A 21,624-nucleotide genomic window follows, 5' to 3' on the forward strand; every position below is an offset into this window, starting at 1 on the left:
CTGAATTTAAAGTTTCATAGAACAAAAAGCAAATCAATAAAAATAAAACTGTAATTATAATAACAGTGTGTCAAACATTCAGCTGTTAGGTGTGTGTGTGGTCAGTCTGCCGCTGACAGCTGTCTATCTTTTTGTACATGTCTACTTCACTGTCCGGAAGGAAAAATTATTTTCAATCTAAATTCACAAGGCATTAAAACAACTAATGGTTGTGACAAATTTTGTAGATCACACTGGTGTTTCTCCAGAAATAATTACTATCATTCAGCATTAGAAACAGCACAAACTATTACAGCTCCTCTCTTGCATTCTTGCCCTTTTGTACTTTATGATTTTAAGTGAGATACTTCACTTCTCAGGTTCTCTTTCTTCAGCTGCTTACCCGTCAGAAAAGTCACATTCCCCAAATAGATTTAAAGAAATGTCCCTTATTGTTGTCAAATGAATTAATTGATGCAGCCATTAGAAATTGAGTCTTAATCCAGACCATGGTGTAAACTGTCAATTTTGCCCTTATAATCTAGCCTCATGTACAGAGAGGAAGAAAAGGAGAGGCTACAGGCAGCGAAGAGGGAGCTGGGAATAACAAGAAATGCGAAAGCGACAGGAGCAAGCAGAGACAGAAACCTCAAGAGAGAGACTGAGACAATCTCGACTTGATAGTCCAGAGAAAGATCACACCAATGGAAAGAGGCAGACATACGCAGAGAGAGGGACGTAGAGATAGAGAGACAGACCGTTGTGTCATCGGGGATCACTGAGCACTGTAATAGGCTCGAGTCTCATCAGTTGCGCTCAGCTCAGGTCGGCTTGGCTGCAGATTTTCTCGTTGTCTCCCTGCCAACAACAGCACATGGGAATATGATTCTCCGGCAGATTTAGAACAATCCTAGGAGGTCTCACTTAGCTGGATTTGGGAGAAAAAGTAATCATACGTTCAGTTTTCCCACAGGCATCATGGTGGCATAATATTTGCCCACTGGTTCATAATGGAACTGCAAAGATCTCAGCACAGGTTCGCCAGTTCTTAGCAAACCCAACACAGTCAACATGCCTTGTCCTCTGTGCCGACATTATTCTCAGTGTAATTTACTCCAACAGTAATGTTTTGGAAATTACAGACACACACACACACACACACACACATAGTATCATTTGATTGGAGATGTCCGAGTCTCAATAAGAAGAGGTACTCTTCTTCGTAGGTCACTACTGTCACATTGTTACTTTTAAAACCAAAGGAGTTTTGCCCCTAAGCTAAAGCTGTGGTAACTCTTAAAGGTGCCTTTCTTGTTTAAAGTGCAGGATACGCGAAACAGCATTTACAAGATGCTCTCAGTGCTCTCAGTAGAGTGACTTTAAAGGTCCTATATTTCAACACTGATAATTTTGTCTAACGTTTATATGTCTGTTAAAGACCCCCCTCCAGTGAAAATCAAGTGTTTAACCTTGTAAACATCTCCATGTGGTGTTCTTCATGTGCTACAAGACATATCAGGGGCAACATGAGCAGTCATCTCCATGGCTGGGCCTGTCTGCTTTTAAACTGCAGTGTACCAAGGACAGGCTGAACAACACGTTTTCAGATTGGCAGGTTTGAGACGTCACGAACCTAAGGAGCCAATCCTGTTAATGAACACGGTGATGCTCTGCATATCATTATGTGCAACCTATGGCAACCACTAAGGTGATGTGCGAGCCAGCTGTAGCCGTCATCGTAATTTTTGCAAACTCACTACTGACGACTAAAGTAGAACAATGGACTGTAGTGATGAGAAGATCGGTTATTTTCCGTTTCCTGTTACGTGTCGGCTCGCCGCTTGCACACCCGGTGCAGCACGAGGCTTTGTCTGCACTGAGATTGTCAAGATTAGATTTGCACGTTAAATAAAATCATTAAAAAAGCACTTACTTGATAATCAAAAGTCTGTTCAGCTGTTAAAACATTTTTTGGTCCTCATTCAAATTTAGTAGCTACTTTGTAGGCCACACCTCTGCGAACAAGTGTGTGTGGGCTAGGGAGGCTCAGCCTTTCTTAGACACAAGCAGGGGGGCTCCGAGGAAAAAAAGGTTGGGAACCACTTGTCTAGAGTGTTAATTTCACATAACAGTGACCAATTATTTGTGTTGCACTAATACTTTGACTCTTACATTCTTGTTTGTGCTTACTGCCATTACCAATAAAGCAGATTGAGAGGCTTTAGTGGTTTTGACTGACATGCTGCTGGAGCTGCCAGAGGTCGTGTTCTGTTTGTGTGAAATGATGGTCCTCTAACTGCTGAAATCAGACAGTTATGTTGCTTCTTGCATGCTTTGCTTTGACACAAACGTAATGTGACAGCTGTTGAATTTGCTTGGAATTGCATCCATAACTGTTTTTAGGCATTTGCATTTTAGAGGGTAGCATTACAGAGTTGGCAGAGAGGCTCTCACCATTAGACCACATGCTTTTATTGGTCCATTCAGCCTGTGATTATGGATTTTTCTCTTGCTCTTGTTCAGCCTTAAAGAAAGAAATTACAACACAAATGAAAATGCCCATCTGTTTGTGCCATCGTGCTGTCAATCGTCAGATAACTAGTGTTTCTAAATAACAACGTTGCAAATGATGCTGCTGTGAATAAAATGAGTGTCTAATGGTGAGGTGAATGAGTATAACTGCAGACTGAAGCACAGGTGTTTACTCTGTAATAGTAATTCATTAGAACATAACAGCTTTTTTTGTTTTCTAATGACACATGAAACTCCCACAGCTCCTCGGTCATTATTGCCACGAGGGATAAAACAGATTGTGATGCAAAGGTTTCCGGTGCTCCAAAGGGGTTTCGTTGACATAAAAATTACCTGAGAGGGTCTAATTTTGTTCCAATGTCTCTCTTCTCTGTTGAACTCCCTACAGATGAATTCAAAGCCTTCCTGAAGCGCTTGCCCACCGACCGGTTCTTGAATGTGTCCATGGTTGCCAAGTTCTGGTCGGCTGATATGTCCCTCCAGAAGCGCTACGCCCAGCTGGAGTCCAGCACCGCCCTGGTCCAGAGCAAAGCCCAGAAGATCATCAGGAAACTATTCACCCTGAGCAAACGCTGCCCAAAACAACCTCGCATCAGTCTGCCCCGAGAGAGGTAAGCCACTGAGACGCACTAAACAAAATAAAGAAAGAAAGCCTACTTTGTCATGACTAAGAGTTTTGGCTGCTGAATCACGCTGATTCCTTACAGGTGTTGGCTCTTTAACAGTCCGCCTCAAGACGGGCACAGTCAGAAAACCCAGAGCTATTTGCCTGGAAAGAACTCAGCTTTTTGAAACATGCCATAGGCGTGCAATACTGCTACCTTTAAGCAGATCCCATCCAAAACACGTACTTGTAGAATTATGACTTAAAATGTTGCTGCTCTGGGATCTCTCTGCTATCAACAGATTCAGCAGTTAAAATATGTCATGCTGTGTAAAACTGTTGGTCATTATGGCAGAGAAGGAGCAAAACTACTGCGATACCCTGCATGCATACCTGAATGAGTCAGACTCAGAGTGTTGATAATGTGCGACAACAACTGCATGCAGAATAAATAATAGTAAACATTTAAAGGGGACATATTTTAGCTATGCAATCAATCTTCTATCATTCTAATGTGTTTTTGAAGCACGTTGGTAAAGTTTGCTTCATTTTAAAAATTGTATACATATTATAATTTAATTATTTTTCGGAGCCTCTTCTTCCTCCTGAAACCTACAAGCCGTTTTGCCATTCAAAGGTCAGACCTTAGCCACGATTGGCAGTTGACAGTATTTGGAATCACTCCAAAGTTGTAGAAAACATGGCTGCTCTAGGATCGGTTATTTGGCCTTATATGTACAAGCCAGAATCACCAGGAGGCATCGGAATGGTAAGTTAAAATCTTGACGACTTGACTACAAGCCAGAGCAAGAAGGCAGCCTGAGGTGAATGATGGTGAATGACGATTGGTCGATTTCAGCGATAGCAAGGTTCTACATAGAAACCTACAGCTGTTCTGAACGGAACACGGAATTATGCAGTTTTCACTTTTTCACTGTGAACAATAAACACCCAAAAATGTGAAACCCAATATCCATTTAAAAGCCCCTTTAACATAAGCAAATTCTGTTTAGATACTGTAAAGGACTCCAGCCTTGACTGAAAGCTGTACTATGGTTGCAGCCTAACAGATCTAGTGTCTACTATTGATCCCTCTCTTAGGGATTAAAACAGATCTACATACATTATTCAGACAGGCACAGGCAGTCTGCTCTGTTCCAACACAGAAACATCTATTTTTTTTTTTAGCAATTTGAATGTTGTTCTGGAAAACGATTCTCTCGCTCCTTTCCTGAGTCGCTCCACCACCACTGCTCCCTCTCTTTTGCTGAGGGCAAGTTTGGCTTGAAAATCTGATTGTAGACGTGTATTTTTAAAGCCTTTGTTCTTTTCCACACTTAAATATGTAAAAAAGTGAACACTGTATGGATACTTTTGACATCCTTACAAGAAACACAAGCAGAAGACTGAACAGGCTTTAACAAGAAAGTGCTAGAATTTCTTCACAACTAGAACTGCCGTAAGCGGTCATTCTGACCACTAGATTTCAAACTCTCTCATGATAAATACACAACAAGAGATTCATAGATTTACTGTGTTAGGATTAAAAAAATAAATAAAATAAAACCAAAATGTACATTTAACAAGGTTAATTATATATTTCTCAACATTCATATCATAATTATTACAAACATTAATTATTACATATATTAAGACCTGTATTTGTAAATCATTCATTCATCAAAACTCATAACAACAAAAATGACAATTAAAAAGTATAATATTTGATTATAAAACATATTATTTTAACATCCTAACTTCCTCAGCCTGTGTTGCTGCTGATGCACTCCTTGAAGAGGAGTCCCAGCCAGGGACCGATGACGTCAATTTAACTGTGAGAGTGATAGTTGCTAAGCAACCAAGATGCAACTTTTACCGCAAGAGAGATAAACAATAGAATAGCGCGGAAGTTCTGTGCGGTCAATATAAACGTTTATGGCTGAAATAGGTAAAAAAAATGATCATATTGTCTTTGTCTTTTATGTAATTTATATAAAAATAATTTTAAATGAAAAAACTGACACTTTTAGGAAAAGTCCGGTACCAGCAGGATTGTATTTTTTCACTGAACAAAGTTATGTTAAGTTTTAAACAAAAGCCCAGATTTGGCAAACTAAACTGTTCACAAATCACAGATCCACCTTCTGATTAACTTTAAACTCAGATTCTCGTACTCAACTTGTGTGCTTTCAGGTAATGCAGGATAATTAACAACAATACTGGTTTGCTCATGATCAGTTTTACCTTAAAATAAAGCGATAAACTTAATTTTGCCTATGTGACTGCTGGTATTCGTTGTGCCGTCTGACCTGGTTTTGGTCATTTTGCTGCATCAGAGATCCCAGTATCATTTTGAGACAATGATACCAATTTCACTGGTTACAGCAGTTTGGGTTGTTGTTTTTTTATTCTGCAAAATGAACAGTCTTTATTCAAGACAAGATCACATAATCATTCGGGCATCAGTATCTCTGCCACATCATGCCATTTATTTTGTGCTTGTGTGTGGATGTTTTATGAGCAGCTGATAAAAACCCCTGTGGGGTTTTTATCAGCTGCTCTGATGGTAGAGAGAAGGTTGGCATCTAACAATGGCTTCCATCTAGACTTGAGCCACAGATATTGGCCTCACACACACCCCGACAACAACCCGGCCCTTTAATTCTTTGTTTCTTGGTCTCTCTGGTGAAGTGGAGCCGTGTGAAAGTGATCCGCAGCATGATATGATGCTTTGTCTGCAGCAGAGGAAGCAGAAATAGACAAAGTCAAGGTGTATCAGGAAAATCTCGTCCGTCAGCTTTTATTGCATCCTCACTTCCACCGCCCCTCTTTTTCACTTTTTGACCTCAGCAAAGCTTAAAAACTTTTTTTATGAATTTATGGAAAGTTTTTTCAAACCTGTTAGTGTAAGATAAGCTTTATTGATTCCAAAAAGGAAAAAAAAATTAACTCGTTACAGCAGCTCACAAATCAGGCAAATTAAATATAGTACTCAAGTAATATAAAAGTAGGTGGTAATAAAAAGATTAAAAAATATGGCAGTATAAATAACGGTAACAAAATAATTAAAACACAACTCAGACTATGTGCACATTTTTCCTTCTCGAAAGATATTCAGGAGTTATTTTTCTGCACAGAAACTTTCATTTTTTTAAATTGCACAAAATTATTGCACAGCATGATGAACTATGTATGGAAAGGAATATATGTATAATCAGTGTAAATGTTTATGATAGTTACAGTACAGCTATTGCACTATAATGAGGTGTTTTAAAGTCTGACAGCAGTGGGTATGAAGGACCTGCGGTAGCGCTCCTTCTTGCAAGGTGGGTGTCTCATTCTGCTGCTAAAGGAGCTGCTTAAGGGCCGGATCAGACAGAATGCGCTTTGCAGGCTGTAAAACGCGAGGCGCACCGCACTGCCTTTTTGTGAAAGTAAACACCCGATCAGACAGAGCGCGTTTTAGCAGCTGGGGGCGGCTTTTTTTCCCCCTACTGTTGTTAAGGCAACCGCTTAATCATTAGCTGTCATTAGCTAACTGTTACATTGTAAACTGACAGAAGGCTCGCCTCTCCTTTCATCCAATTGGATTGGAGACAAAACACCCATGACGTTGGGTGATTTTCTGCTTTGAGTTGAAGTTTTTTCAACTCAAGGCGCTCGGAGGGTTTCCTCAAAAACGCGCAAAAAGCATCCCTCTCATTGAAAACAATGACAAAAAAGCCCCCCCAGCTGCTAAAAGCGTCCTGTCTGATGGCCCTATAGCCCCCACAGTCTCATGCAGGGGGGAGAGAGGGGTTGTCCATGATAGATGATAGATGGTTTTGATAACATCCTCCTCTCACCCACCTCCTCTATGGAGTCTAGAGGACAGTCCAGGTCAGAACAGGCCCTCCTCACCAGTTTGTTCAGTCTCTTCCTGTCCCTCTCTGTGCTCCCTCCTCCCCAGCAGACCACTGCATAGAAGACTGCAGACGCCACCACAGTGCCGTAGCTTGTCCGTTACAGAGTCCTGTACAACCCAAAGGACCTTAGTCGCCTCAGCAGGTGCAGACGACTTTGGCCTTTCTTGTACAGGACTACCGTGTTGTGTGACCAGTCCAATTTGTTATTGAGGTGAAGACCCAGATATTTGTAGGTCTCCACCCTCTCAATGTCCAATCCCTGGATGTTCACCGGTGCAGTCTGGGGTGTCTTCCTGCGGAAATCAATCACCATGTCAAAGAACTTATAGTTCATTTTGGTAAAACTTTAACTTTTTTAAGAGCCATAATCCACGTTTCTTCAGTCTACATGCCTGATAACCGAGCTATGGTTTCAGGAAGAAAAGACTAGTTATTGTTAATAAAAAGGTGAATGTTAGGGTGCCGGTTTGGCCTAGTGGTTAAATCGCCGACCATATACAGAGGCTATAATCCTCAATGCAACGGCCCCGGGTACAATTCCCGCCCTCGGCCTTTTGCTGTGTGTCATCCCCACTCTCTCTTCCCCAGTTTCCGGGTCTATCCACTGTCCTCTCTTCAAATAAAGGAATAACAAGTGAATGTTAATTGCAGGTCTGTGACAGGATGCCAGCTGTGGTTTCTTAAATCAAAGTCAGTTAAACTCCGTAGCCTTAAGTGAAATGTGTCTTGATTTCTCCAGCACAATTATTTAATTTAATACACACTCAATTCAGGTACATTTTGTGTTTACAACCAGAGTATGACACTATGTATTCCCTCCAGAAGAAGCTGTTCAAACCCTTAACCAGATATAATCGGGCATCTCCCCCCCCTCTCCGTGACATCCAGCTTTTCAATTTGTCATTGACAAAATAAGTACAGACTGTCCTCCCAAAAACTGAAAAAAAACCCCCAAAAGATTTGTTAGTCCATTTCAGCTCTGGAATAACACATGTATACACTCATCCGATAAAACACTTCATGCTTTTTGCTTCTTGCTAATCTCAAAAGAGAAAAGCAGCCACGTGCAAACACACACAGACAGGCAGGCAGACAGACAGAATCAGAGATGCTAAATGGTAAATGGACTGTACTTATATAGCGCTTTTCTAGTCTTTGCGACCACTCAAAGCTGCTACATGTCACATTTACTCTCACACACTGATGGCAGAGGCTGCTACCTAAAGTGCCCAACTCTCAATCAGTTATCACATTTATGGCTAGGCCACCGGGAGCCATTTGGGGTTCAGTGTCTTGCCCAAGGACACTTCGACATGACAGGGGGTGGGGAACGAACCTCCAACCTTCTGATTGAAAGACGACCGACTCTACCATTGAGCCACAGCCGCCCCTAAGCTAAGCTATAGAGAACTTAGGAGAACTAAGGAGAAGTAGAAAAGCTGGAGCAAAGACTTCTTGGACAGCCAGAGAGTTTCATAAATCACACAGAGGGACAGATCATGTCTGATATTTACATGATGAGTCCCGAAAGAGGCAGCAACAACAAAAACCGGCGGAGTAAAGTTCAGTGACTGCGTGTCCGTGTTGATGTCCAGCAGACAGCCAGCAGTATCCACCTGTCACTCAAGAGACCCGCCCCTATAAGGCTGAATATGATTAAAGCAGGTGACTTATATACTTTCATGAACAAAGGAGGGTAAAAGAAGAGCTCTGTGGCTTCAGACTGCCTGAAAGTGGTATACTATGGAACCATGTGTTGTCTTTCGTCTGGGTTTTCGAACCAACTGGTGTACCTAAACCAGCAATCGCGATTTTCATGTTGCATCTCCTTTAAAATGCGGTAAAAATCATTGCACAAGTGAGCACTAAACAAAAGCTTCTCACGAAAAGTAAATGTAAAGAAAATGTTTGGATCTAAAACAACTGGTTACACTGAGCTTATGTAAGGAAATACTCGATAATATTATCATTTTTATCCCCTAAGTAAGGCTAAGTTAACTACGACATTACAGCCTACATTACTACACTAAGTATTACAACAAATAAATACTTATTAACAGTGACGATCTAACTCAAGTAACACAGTTTAAATACACACAGTAGTGTACGTGATGTCATTTTATGAAACTCCAGTCACAAGATGGGGACGTTCATCATTTATGATGAAGGGAGACTGGAGAGGACACTCGTGTTCACCTAGAACTTAGATATATTATGACTTTTCCGATCAACGATCGGCATCGTGACATTAAAATAATCTGTTTGCCTGACTGGCCAGTGGATTTAGGCTCTTAATAGAGTTAAAACTGTAACGATCACGTCATCCTAGAGGGCATGGACTTAAGTTTGGAGCACTTGTTTGTAGAACACTGCTACCTTCGTTGGCACTGAATTGTGGAAGAGGAATACTGGGCTTTTATTGCACAAATGTGCAGGTGTTTGGAAACACATCTACTGATTAACACATACTGCTGCTGCAGTATCAACAAAGCACTGTGGGTAAAACCATCTAGTAATAATTTGACAGGCTTACTGGACTCCCTTTGGCAGAGCGAATTCTACACCTGTGGTTAACTTCTGAGGAAAATACCCCCCGAGCTTCACTCAGCTGTCATAATGTGGCAGATTTGTTGCTGTGCCAAAGAGAAAAACGACATTTTAAGAGAGGGAGGGAAGCTGAGTGAGAGAGATGTGGACAGCCGCGGAGCATTTGACAGACAGGAGAAGTTGTAGGAGACAGAAGAGATGTGATGACAGGAGGGAGACAAAGAGAGAAAAAAAGAGAAAGTGTGAGAGGGATGAAGGGTCTACTTACCAGTGGTTGGGGCCTTTGTGGTCGAAGGTACGTGGTCTTGTAGCATGCTGTAATCAAGTCCTCTCCCTGCCTGACAGCTCGGCACTTGTTTACAGAGGACTTTAATTTCCCTGACAGTCCTTTCCCCCTACCCCTGACTTCACCCCCCACCCCCCACCCCCCCACATGCTTTCTGTCTGTATTTCTCTCCCTCACTCACCTTAGTGTAGCCTTGCTCTCTCTCTGTCTTACACCTTTCACTCTTAGAGTCTTAACCCACTTTGTAACAGCAACAACAAGTCGTTAGTGGCTGCTCAGCTGCAAAAGCTCCCTATTTTTTCCGCACAAATCCATTTGTTTTATCATCATTCATTTTTGTCTATTTAAATATGCCTGAGGGGGAGGAACTGCTGGAGCATTTGGGCAATGTTGTGTGTGATTTCCTGAACTTAGCCTGGGGATAGAATCTCCGCAGAGCCAATTTTCGGTCTGAACTTGTTGCTACTGCTTCAGCACCAGAGCGGATGGTAATTTATGAATGTCTGCGCTTTCATCTCCACTGTCATACCAAACACCTGTCCTTTTTCACTGAAAAGGTGTCAAATGAATGCCAAGCGGCAACCTCCAGTACTGACAAAGCCAAGGTGGACTTGCCAAGAACTACAAGTCCTTGAGTTGTCACTTTAGGCTGCATCCATGCCCAACTCTTCGGCAGAGTTACTTATGTTTACATTCTGGTACAAAATCTGTTTTGGTCTGTAAAGCTTATTTCTGTACTGTAGGGGAATTAATATTTAAATTACATATATTATATTATAAATTATGTAAGGGCTTGGTCGCTTGAGTGACAGGTAGGTGCTGCTAGCTGTATGCTTGGTGTCACCCTAGTTGACTCACTCCCTGGACCTCTCAGCCTTGTTTGTGTTGTTTTGTGTTTTTTTCATTTATATATCCTACAAATTATACAGCTTGCTGTGTAGTTTATTGTTCTCACAGGCCGTCAAAGAAGTCTGTGAAAATCTAGAATTATTTCACTGATATGTAAGCAGTAATTAGCAGGTAGTGGTGTTGGTGCTTACCTGGAATGAGATGATAGTGATGTACAGTATATTTGAAGTTAATAAGTTCGTGTTGTCACCAGCTGTTCATTCTGCCTATCTAGATGTGTACATGGAGGAAATGAATAGATATCTCATCTCTTTTTGTTAAAGGGATCATAAGGGAGTAGGAGGAGCACAGGGGATGTAAAATAGGTGAGGGCATCACCACTCAAAAAATACACATTGGTAATAGTATGGTTTAAAAACAATGAGTAAAACCAGGAATGAGTGAGTGAGTCCTTTGAAGATTTGATACCTACAAAACAAAAATTAGAGACAGTCACAACCTTGGTTATTGCAAGAGATACAGCAGAGCCACCCGTGTGACTAGCTAGCATGGGGTAACTTCATGGCATTTCTAAACTCAGTGATGGAAAATAAATAATATTTTCTCCTGTTCTGTAGGCCTACTCTTGTGTATTTGAGGTACTTCTGGTCACCTTTTTCAAAATATTAAAAATCCCTTTAGTGCGCTTTTAGGCAGACTTTATGACCTGCACTGCAACCAGACAGTTATACATATAAATATATATATATTCTTTTTTTATGCACTAAAATCATATATAAATGTCAGTAATAGTAAATATTCAGTAATAATAATATCTAAACTCTAAATAAAGATGTGTTGTTTTCTGACGCAATAATTGTGTAAATCGCAAAATAACACAATTTGCGTCGGTCTCTGCACATGATGTGTTGCATCCTGCACTGATGACGGATCCTTGAGGTCCCATCAGCAGACCCATCAGCCGCCGTTGGTGTGCATCGGTCATCGGTCGTCCCAAGCACGGCAGTTTGTCATTGTTGCCAGAAGTGACAAGGTTGCCATTCCACTCCATGATGACAGGCTAACCTGACAGAAATGTTGTGTGTTTCTCACACAGCGACTTTGTATGGACAGATGTACAGAACAGGGACAGCTATTGTAATATCAACAGACACTGATGAACCTGTCTTGGAGAAATAGTTCATCTCCTCCCGCAGGTATACAAAGGCACTGCTCTAGCATGTTGCGGATGTGAACTTTTTTGATGACCACTTCTATGTTATGCTGTTGAAACAGTTGATGAGTTCAAAGTTGTAATAATTCCTTGCGATTTGTCTGATTTTAGACCACTTGACTTTTATACATGTTTTAGGGTAAATCAGATCTATATCAACCCAAGATATGAAGCTTTGTAGTCCTGTAGTTTTGTTGTTTTCTATGAGTTGTTCCATGAATTTATCGTGAACTGTTGACGAAATGTCAAGATGTTAAAAAAAATAATTTCTCAACATAATTCTTGGTGGCATATTGATTCATTGTATTCAACCATTTTGTGGTCTTCAATGAAGATTAAATTGGTCTACTTAATCTTAATACCAGCACAAATAAAACGGAGCACATTACTTGAAAACCTCTAAAAGTTAAATGGTTTTTATTTAAAGGGTGGAGGAAAACTACTAATGACTGGAAGATTGTTTTGATTAGCCCAAAGTTGTTAAGTCTCAATTTAACTAGAGATTAAGTTAAGAACACATTTAAGCACATATTGAGGATTTTGTCTCCATTACATTGGAGTAGTTAATAGATGGGGGTTTCTTCATGGCAGGTAGGAGCAGGGAGACTCATTTTAGCAAGAAAAACACGTCAATTATTTTAAGACAGACTGACAGATATAAGGATGTAAGGGAAGTAAACCTATCCTTTACCTACAGATTTTAGTAACTTAAGTAGAGACCCTGAGTACATTGTACAGGAGACCCTGAGTACATTGTACAGTACTGTATACATGACTCCATTCTTGTGTGTTTTTTTTCTCCCTCCTGCAGGCCCGTTGGGTTCTGGTTGAGCAGGGCTCAGTCTCTGCTCTACTGTAATGACCATGGAGTTCTGGGCTCCTTCTCTGAAGAGGTGAAGAGCTGTATCTGCCCTGTGGAGCAGCCCACTTGTCAGGGAGCTATTCCCTGCATCGTGGGTACCTCCTCCACCTCCTGTTTCTCCTGTGCCACTGACAATGCAACCCGCTGCGGAGCCTGTCACCACGGCAACCTTCTTCATTTGGGTTCCTGCCGGCCGAGCATCGCCGCGTCCCTTGACCACTATCTGAACTTAGACTTGGACATGCCCGATGCTGAGGTTTTTCAGAGCTTGTTATGTGTTTTCCATTGATTCTGTTCATTAGGTTTTGTCTCTCTTCGAATGTGTTTCTGTGTGTTGTCTTTAACCGTGGCGTTGTTCACCTCGACACCACAGAAGGATGGCCTTTGACCCAGCAACATAGTAACATATAGTCAAACCTCTTACAGCTCAGCCGCTCTCCCAAATGCAGCAAGTTCAGTCCTACAAGGCTGAATGCACCACCACCTGAACAGTGACTTTTTCTGTGGTGAAAGAAACTAATTGACAAATTTAAGAGAAAACCGCTGAACCTGTGCAGATAAAAAACAAACCAAAAAAAGACCCATCCTGCTCTTAAAGCCACCACAAAGGATGAACTTCACCCTGACTGCACTGCAGGTCCAATAGTGTCTCATTGCTTTGTTACTGCAGGAGTTTTTATGTATAGTTACATTTGTTGCCAACAGTAGCCACATGTATATTAGCAGCTTGACTGCAGCTGGAACACCTTTTCAAGATGTGTGGAGTTCAGTCTGTTCACAGATTGGATGACATTGTAATTTTATCTTGATGACCATTTATTGATAAGATAAGATAATCCTTTATTTGTCCCACAACGGGGAAGTACAGTGTCACAGCAGCAAGGAAGAAAACTGTGTTAAAGACGGGGAATCCGGCATCATATCGGTTGATTCTAGGCTTAACAATAAACTGAAAAAGAACTGCCCCTTCCTTCCCCTTACCATCTAACTGGGGATAGATAGACTCTTGACCAGAGAGCAGAGCTGCGGTCAGCTCTTCTCCATAGTCACACACATAAGAAGGGCCAATTTCCACAAAGTTGCAAAACTTTATGGGTATGTTTGCCCTGAAATGTCAGTAGCACAATGTCCTTTGGGAATTGTGCCTTGATATGGCGCAGAAGCATTGGCAAGTGATGCTGCCACCAGCTGTCACTCAACTATTCTTTATGAATCCCCCCCTGGGTTCCATCAAAAGTCTGTAGTCCCCAGGGAACGTTCCCACAGCTGGGAGGCAGCTGAAGCCACCTTCTTTTTGTTTAGTTTTTGTCGCCCATTTTTACAATTCTATAATTATATTCTATATATTACAATCTGTAAGGCTGAAGGTGATCTAATAGTTTATCAATCTCTCTACAGGTAAAGTACCTGCTTCAGCGACTGGACAGCAGAATAGAGGTCCATGCCATCTACATCAGCAACGATGTCCGCCTGGGAAGTTGGTTTAACCCTGCCTGGAGGAAGAGGATGTTACTGACACTCAAAAGTAACAAAAATAAGTCGAATCTGATCCACATGCTGATGGGCATTTCTTTCCAGATATGCTTGACTAAGAATTCAACACTGGAGCCTGTGCCTGCGATATATGTGAATCCTTTTGGAGGAAGTCACTCTGAGAGCTGGTTCATGCCAGTGAACCAGCCTGACTTCCCTGACTGGGAGAGAACTCGACTGGACGCTGTCGTAACGGCGCAGTGTTACAACTGGACGCTGTCTCTGGGTAACCAGTGGAAGTCCTTCTTTGAAACAGTGCACATCTACCTGAGAAGCCGCATTGTCACAGATGATCCAACAGTGAATGAAACTCTCTTCTATGAACCATTGGACCTTGATGACCAGACATCCAACATGGGATACATGAAGATCAACACCCTGAAAGTGTTTGGATACAGCATGCACTTTGACCCCGAGGGCATCAAGGATCTGATTCTCCAGCTTGACTACCCGTATACACAGGGTACGCAGGACGCTGCCTTTCTGATGTTGCTGGAGATGAGGGACCGGATTAACCGGTTGTCTCCTCCAGCACCGCAGCCACTTGACCTGTTCTCTTGTCTGCTCCGCCATCGGCTCAAGCTGTCAGCCGGAGAGGTGGCACGCATCAAGGACTCGCTGCAGATCTTCAACTCCAAGCTTCCCAATGCCTCTCCTGAACCTGAGCTTGCCCAGCTGTGCAGCTAGCTAACTTCACACACAAGTCAGGTGCTGGAGTGAAGCTATACATAGGAAGTAAAGTCACAGCTTCAGGGACAGCCCGAGACTTAGCAGGGAGATCGTTAGGAATAATAGACACCAATTCTAAAGGCTGACTGCTGGGCTTTTTAACAGTCAGTCTTCGCTAGTTTTCTGGTGTCACATTTTTATTATAAATTGCTACCAGAGCCCTTTGACAAACCATGGAGTCCTGTTTTGAACTTTTTGGAGAACAGCCGATACTTGGATTCTTTCAGAGGCTCTGGTGTAATAGCCCGGAGGCTTACTTTTGCTATTACTGCCCTGCTTTGCCGAACTGTACAACTGGATGAAGCTGAGTGACTCTTACACCGACAGGATTTGTGATTTAGGACCTAACAGAGTCCACGTGATGAGGTGTACCTGAGACCTTCGTCTTGCAAACAAATAACGGCAATTTTGATATTTAGAGAGGAACTCGAAAGGGGTCTTCAAAAGTGAGATAACGGAGGAGGATTTCGCCTTTTCTAACCCTATCCTCTTTGGCTACAGAACAATCTCATGGGAAGGGAAATGGGAAAATATTATATATGTGGTGAATGAGTTGTTATGTTATGCTTAACAGTTTAAAATTTGATAATCCTGAACCCTATTACTGTCTTTGAATATTTCTTTTTAATCCCTGCCTTCCATTTTATCTGGCATTTGAAAACTTGTATCTATGCTTAACACCAGAGTGAGAATCCGGTTAGTGATGTTCTGTCCTTGGTGGTGTGTCTATACCAAAAGACGGTGAACACATCGACAAACTGAATGGCAAAATATCTTAAATGTTGAGTTATTTTTTTGAACTGAAAATCTGAAAGAAATCTTCAGATGTGGTGACAAAAAGTCTGCAGATAAAGCGCTGTAAATAACGCTCCATCTAACCCCAGGTGTGGACAAGTGCACATTGCTTTTTAGATAACCGAGTGCAAAGACCAAAAAAATGTTTATAACAAAACAAACTCATGCCTTATATGGAGAGTCAATGTTAAGATAAGAAGCACATTTAGTTTCTGTGTTTGATTTCCTGGCGATTTCAATATTTCTACCAAGACAGAACAACGGACACATTCTCAAGAAATTACATGGTAATGTAGCTTTTCCATGTAAATGCCAGTCACATTCTGCAGTTCCTTTTTTGATTTGGTGTTGTGAAATTTGAGTCACTATTCACAGTGCACACCAGTACTTAAAGGGTTTTCAATGGTTTTAATGGTTTGGTTTAGTCTCAGGTCAATGACGCAGAATTTTTGTTATTTTTTACATGTGGGTCCAATGTCAACTGCCATTTACCATGGCAACCGGAGTTTCTAGGTTTCTCCCGGGCAGTGGTGGTACTCTTAGTGCTGCAACTTGATATGATTCTTCATTTACTTCACTAATCTGTCACTGAAAGTCAGTAAACCTTGTATATCATTTTCAGCAGTTGTTCTGTGCTCAGCTTGCTTAAGTAAAAACAAAGTGGTTTATCTATTTTGGATCCTTTTTCTTTGTTTCAGTTGCTTTCAAACCTCACTTTTATGACACGTGTGCTGTGTGACAACATATTGATTGATATAAGAAAACAGACTTTCTTTCTCCCCACCATGTGAGAACTAAAGCCAGACACGGCTCCAGAAGTGCAAAGACAATACAGCGCAGGTGGAGGAGGTATTGATATAGACAACTTTTCATTAGAATATTGAGTTAATGCAGTTAAATACTCATTGTTAAATCCAATCAAATCAGTGGCATGTCTAGCATGCAGTTTAGTTTACTGAGTGTCAAATTCACATGGATGAAAAAAAATCCTAAATTGGCCACAGGTCTCACCCTGAGGGGATGTGTGTCATGTAACCTGGTAAAAATGTGAAACACATAAACTCTGAAACATGGTAAAGTACATCAATGCATCAAGTAACAACAGGAAAAGTATGTTTAACCATCACTAAAGCCCCCTTCAGTCACCAGTATTTAAAGGGCAAACTAACCATCACTGTCGTGTTCATGCAGAGATACACAATAACATGCGAGGGTGAAGACTGTGTTTATAATAAGTGATATCGCAAACAAGCCTCCCCATTTGGGTTGGTTCAGGCACAGATGTGTGGGAAGACGTGAAAAGTCACGTTTGCCAATAAATTCACTGCAAATTTTTTCTCATGCAAAAGAAAATGCAAGCAAATGCATTTAGGTAACTTAAAAGCTTCCCCATCATTTCAAACTTTTGATTTTTTTTAGGTCTGCCTTGCTTAAACAAATACTCTCATTTCTTAAACAGTTTCATGAAAGAAGTATTTTTGCAGGACTGTTTTGTTAGCGCGGTGTACATTATACGCTAAGATATATAAGACGGCTAACTCATACCCCTTTCTTTACTGCTACCTTTTTGGACAGAGAAATTTCCAAAACTAAACTTAATAAATCCATCAGAATACATAATAAAACCCCTTAAATACAATATTAGTCATCCTTTAATACAATAGCAACAGAGAGAAAGTTAACACTTGCTCAAATGACTTCAAACTAAAATGATCAGTTGTTCGTACAGCAAATGTTTCTGTTGGAAGGCGTCGCATCTCTGACTAAAACATGCCACAGAGCGTTGGTAAATTCAGCCCTCCATAGTACACTGCCATTAAACGGATGCATAAACTTCCAATTACCCTCGACCCCTCGTAATAAGATGAATGTCCTCTAACATACGGTCTGCTGTGTTTTTTGCAAGATGAAAAGCCAATTTCCTGCGTTGTCAGGGGGCAAACAAGAACCAAACACACACTGTCACATTACATCAGGCCGCTGGTTTGTCTGCCAGAGAATTGGAGAGAGAGACAGGAAGAGTGGCTGAGACAGGGAAGCAGGGAGACGCAGTGTCACATGGCCAAGCTCTTTTTTTCCCCCTACCACATAATGAGGTGGGGAAGGAGTCACTCTGCATCGGGTTAATAAACAGTTATTCATCTTCAGCGTGGCACCCAGGAAACAGGAGTTGGTTTGCCCTTGGGCTAATCTTCAGGCCTGTGGAAGACAGCCAATCCATCAGAGCACTATTTAGACTGCATGCTACAAACTTTTGGGCCTCACAAAGATGCAAGGCAAAGAGAGAGAAAATGAGAGAGTGACTGAAGAGGGAATGGATGACATGAGGGGAGAGATGGAGAGGGATAAGGGTGAGAGAAAGTGGGTGGGAGAGAGAAGGTGAGAGGGGTTGGGCTGCTGGTCTTGCAGTGATTTATGATGTTTAGAAAGTCAGACTGTTTGAATTAATGAGGTAGAATTGGTGAAATCAACTGGCAGGGGTGTGTGTGTGTGTGTGTGTACCTGTAGGTCACTTGACATAATCATCAATAACAGGGTATATTTGGGGGGTTGAAATTACTTTCAAATTACATTATTACGAATGTGTCCAGAGAAATGATTCATGATTGCAGCCTGTGAGGGGGAGACAGTCAGTGGAAAGGAAAAAGTTAAAGCTTGTTTGACCTTGACTGAGAAATGCAAACGGATGCTGTCATAAGGTGGATGATTATAACTGCATCAACAGTGGTATTATGGCTGACGAATCTGAGTTCAAAAAAAAAAAATTTCCTTTTATTGCTTTACAAGACTCTCTTTGCAAACTTGTTCATTACCTCCAACCGAGAGTAGACAAGGTCACATTACAAATTCACTCGTGCTGCTGCAGATTTTTTTAAGTTGTCAGCATTTTGAAGGAAACCGCAGTGAAAAATTGCTCGTTTGCTCTGACAGTGTACGTGTCCTAACATCCTGCTTTCTATTAAACAAACCACGGTGCAATAAATCATATCAACATGCCTTTTTTTGGGGGGGCTCTCCTCTGTAGTTTTTAACCTACAACTCTGAAAATGTTCCAACACCACCAGTGTTCATCTATCAACTCTGAGGAGAAAAGTTGGACAACCTTTTCTCCATGGTGAAAATAAGATTAACTAAAAATTAAAACACTTGTCTAATAAAATGTATTACAATTTGTATTAATTAATACAAAAGCAATTTAGAAATGATTTGAAAAATGGATTGCAGCCTTGCAGTGTTTCACCTCTGCTCCCCACAATTATATCTTGATTTAGCTGCTTGACCAGTCAGCTAATGTTAGCTCACTTCACTGTTCACTGGAAGGAAAAACAACGAACCAAATGCATCATTAGTTTTGCTGTTTTGACAGTTTTGATGTGAAGAGGCAACAAAAATTCAGCTCGACTAACCAAAAGGAAGGGCAGCTACCGCACTAACATGCTGTTAACAACAGCTACGTCTTGTAAAGTTTCTTCCAGTTGGAACAAGTGCAGCTGTACTGAATATAACGTAAAACTCTAAACCAATTGACCCTTCGCTAAGTACCGCCCCCCTTGGTTACTGTTGCTACACCTGTCAAGCTAAATGTTATGTCGTTTTCAACTATAACAGTGAGAGATGTTCTAAGGTTCTTCGACAGAAAGGACTACACGCTACACAGCAGAGTGTTGAGAATGAAGAGGACATAAAAATGGAGGCAAAAGCTCAACGGTCCCAATGCAGGCATCATGCACCCCACGTCCTGACAATTCATGTTCAGGACAATCATATACAGGGACAACACTGTTCTTGCACAGCAGGGTAAGTCAATATATTGTTTTGTTTTAAGCTAATGTTTAGTTATGACTCCCTATAACTTTCATTATCTAATAAGTTTTATCCCACTTTTTCATTTTGTTTACAGCGCGTCAGGATATTGCTCGCATGTCGTGGCCTTGATCCACAAACTGGATCTCCTAAAGGGCCAACAGGAAAGCCCAATAAAAGTTTGCCACACAACAAAGGCACAAACCTAGAAGTGGTAAAATAAAGGCTGTGCCGATATCATCGGTGGTGGTAGCGAAGGCCAGACAAGATTGACTGACCAGTTGACTTTCTTCCACAATATTGAATCCATGTCCAACATCTCTCCTCTCGAGTTTTTGGCTTCGGAAAAGTAATAAATATGTTTTTATGCCTTTATTTAGAGAGAGGACAGTGGATAGTTCTGGAAATGGAGGAAGAGAGAATGGGGATGACACGCAGCAAAGGCTCATAAAACCACAGAATCTTCCTCTTCAGCCTCCTCTTGGTTTTTAATCCATAACTTCTCCAGCAGGGCGACGTCGTCCTCTTAAGAAAAGTGTTTTCCTGCCATGGCAGCATTCGACCTAAAACATGGTCATTAATATAAGCAAGCTTTTGTTGTAACACTATCTTTGAAGTGGTGACTTAGAGGCTGATACATATTGTGCATTTGACAGGCAATAACTTACAAAGGGTACAAACGCTACCTCAACCTTAAAATGTTTTGTCTGAACTTATTTGTCCTGACAGCCTCTTTAGTTAGTCTTTACTCCAGCTGGTTTTTTAAATTATGTTATGACTATGCAATTAAAGTGATAGTATGAGCTTTTAATTAGAAATATTTACACTTTAAACACTGTGTCACTGCTAAAACAAAAGCTGTAGAACAAATTCAAACAGCTTACGTGAGGGTCAGGGTTCTTTGTGCAGCAGAAACACTGTGATTTAGCGTTGTATTTTTGGTCTGTCAGTGCCCTGGGACTTGTAATCCAAGGATCAGGGTGCTTACAGTTCTTTAGGAGACTGAGGGATCCTTTACTGCATATCAAGCAAAATCAAAGTGTTACAGAAGGTGTCTGGAAGTGTCGATAGATTCACCAACTTGTTTGGATCAATCGCAGACTGAGTTTGATGAAATCAATGCATGGTTAATGCAAAGAAAAAGGGCCAAGTGAGGACAGCAGAGAGAAGGATCTATATCTTATTATTTACAGCTCTCAAGTAGTAAGCTGTCTGTATCTACATCCTGTTAGTTTTAAAGATCGTCACTTTGCTACCTGACACTTTTGTCTATCCTTGAGATTATAAAACTACAGTTTTAGCAATAACTGATTTGAAGTTTGACCTGAGCACAGGGAGAAGAGTAGAGGAAGAGCCTGTTTAAGGAATGTAGTTTTTACACAGAAATGCTGTAGTTCATGCACCCACAGCCTACCAGTGTCTGTCAGGAGACTTAACACAGGTGTTGGCTTTTACAGTAGCAGGTTAAAGGGCGGACATTGAAGTGTGACTTCTGAAGACGAGCATGCTTTTTTTTCCTTGAGGAGACCTTTCTCCATCCCCAGAGGTGTGACAGGCCACAGACCGAGCAGTAATGAGCAGGCATGCTCCTTCTCGCAGACATCACTGGGGATTGTAAGTACAATGTTGACATGGACTGTGTTGCACAGCTGCGTCAGGACCGGTCTCAGCTGGTCTCTGAGCAGCTGGTTTGGGCCGTCTTGCAGGAGGTCAGCACAGTATCTCAGCTGCTAGCTTCTGGCCAGGCTCCTGGCGTCAACAGACTGACCTTTCTCACCAGCGATGGGGGAGCGTGGGGGATGTGTCTCCATGATGGCATGTACACATGTGGCTGTTTCTCTTTTACAAACTTGTTCTTTCTATTCATAGCTTGGTACTTATGCAAGCCATGACTAAATTACACTCTAAATAAAGTACACAAATGGAAAAAAGAATAAGTTTGGTTTTACGACAGCGATTTACTACCAAACTCCTTGGTTAAACTCC

The 21,624-nt window shown here is 41.4% G+C and overlaps 1 protein-coding gene across 1 annotated transcript in view; it reads left to right on the forward strand.

The window, feature by feature from the left end:
• Window positions 1-16,061, forward strand: part of brinp2 (bone morphogenetic protein/retinoic acid inducible neural-specific 2) — a 239,961-nt gene extending 223,900 nt beyond the window's left edge. Inside the window, exons 7-9 of the mRNA XM_069685311.1 lie at window positions 2,900-3,122; window positions 12,727-13,033; window positions 14,176-16,061. Coding sequence (XP_069541412.1) covers window positions 2,900-3,122; window positions 12,727-13,033; window positions 14,176-14,997 — 1,352 coding nt within the window. The 3' untranslated portion in view covers window positions 14,998-16,061. The remainder of the gene's footprint in view (window positions 1-2,899; window positions 3,123-12,726; window positions 13,034-14,175) is intronic.
• Window positions 16,062-21,624: the final 5,563 nt, after the last annotated feature.

Source organism: Semicossyphus pulcher, unplaced genomic scaffold (assembly GCF_022749685.1).
Source record: "Semicossyphus pulcher isolate SPU_LCO1_2020_fin unplaced genomic scaffold, fSemPul1.0.p SCAF_7, whole genome shotgun sequence".
In the NCBI taxonomy this organism is placed as follows: domain Eukaryota; kingdom Metazoa; phylum Chordata; class Actinopteri; order Labriformes; family Labridae; genus Semicossyphus; species Semicossyphus pulcher.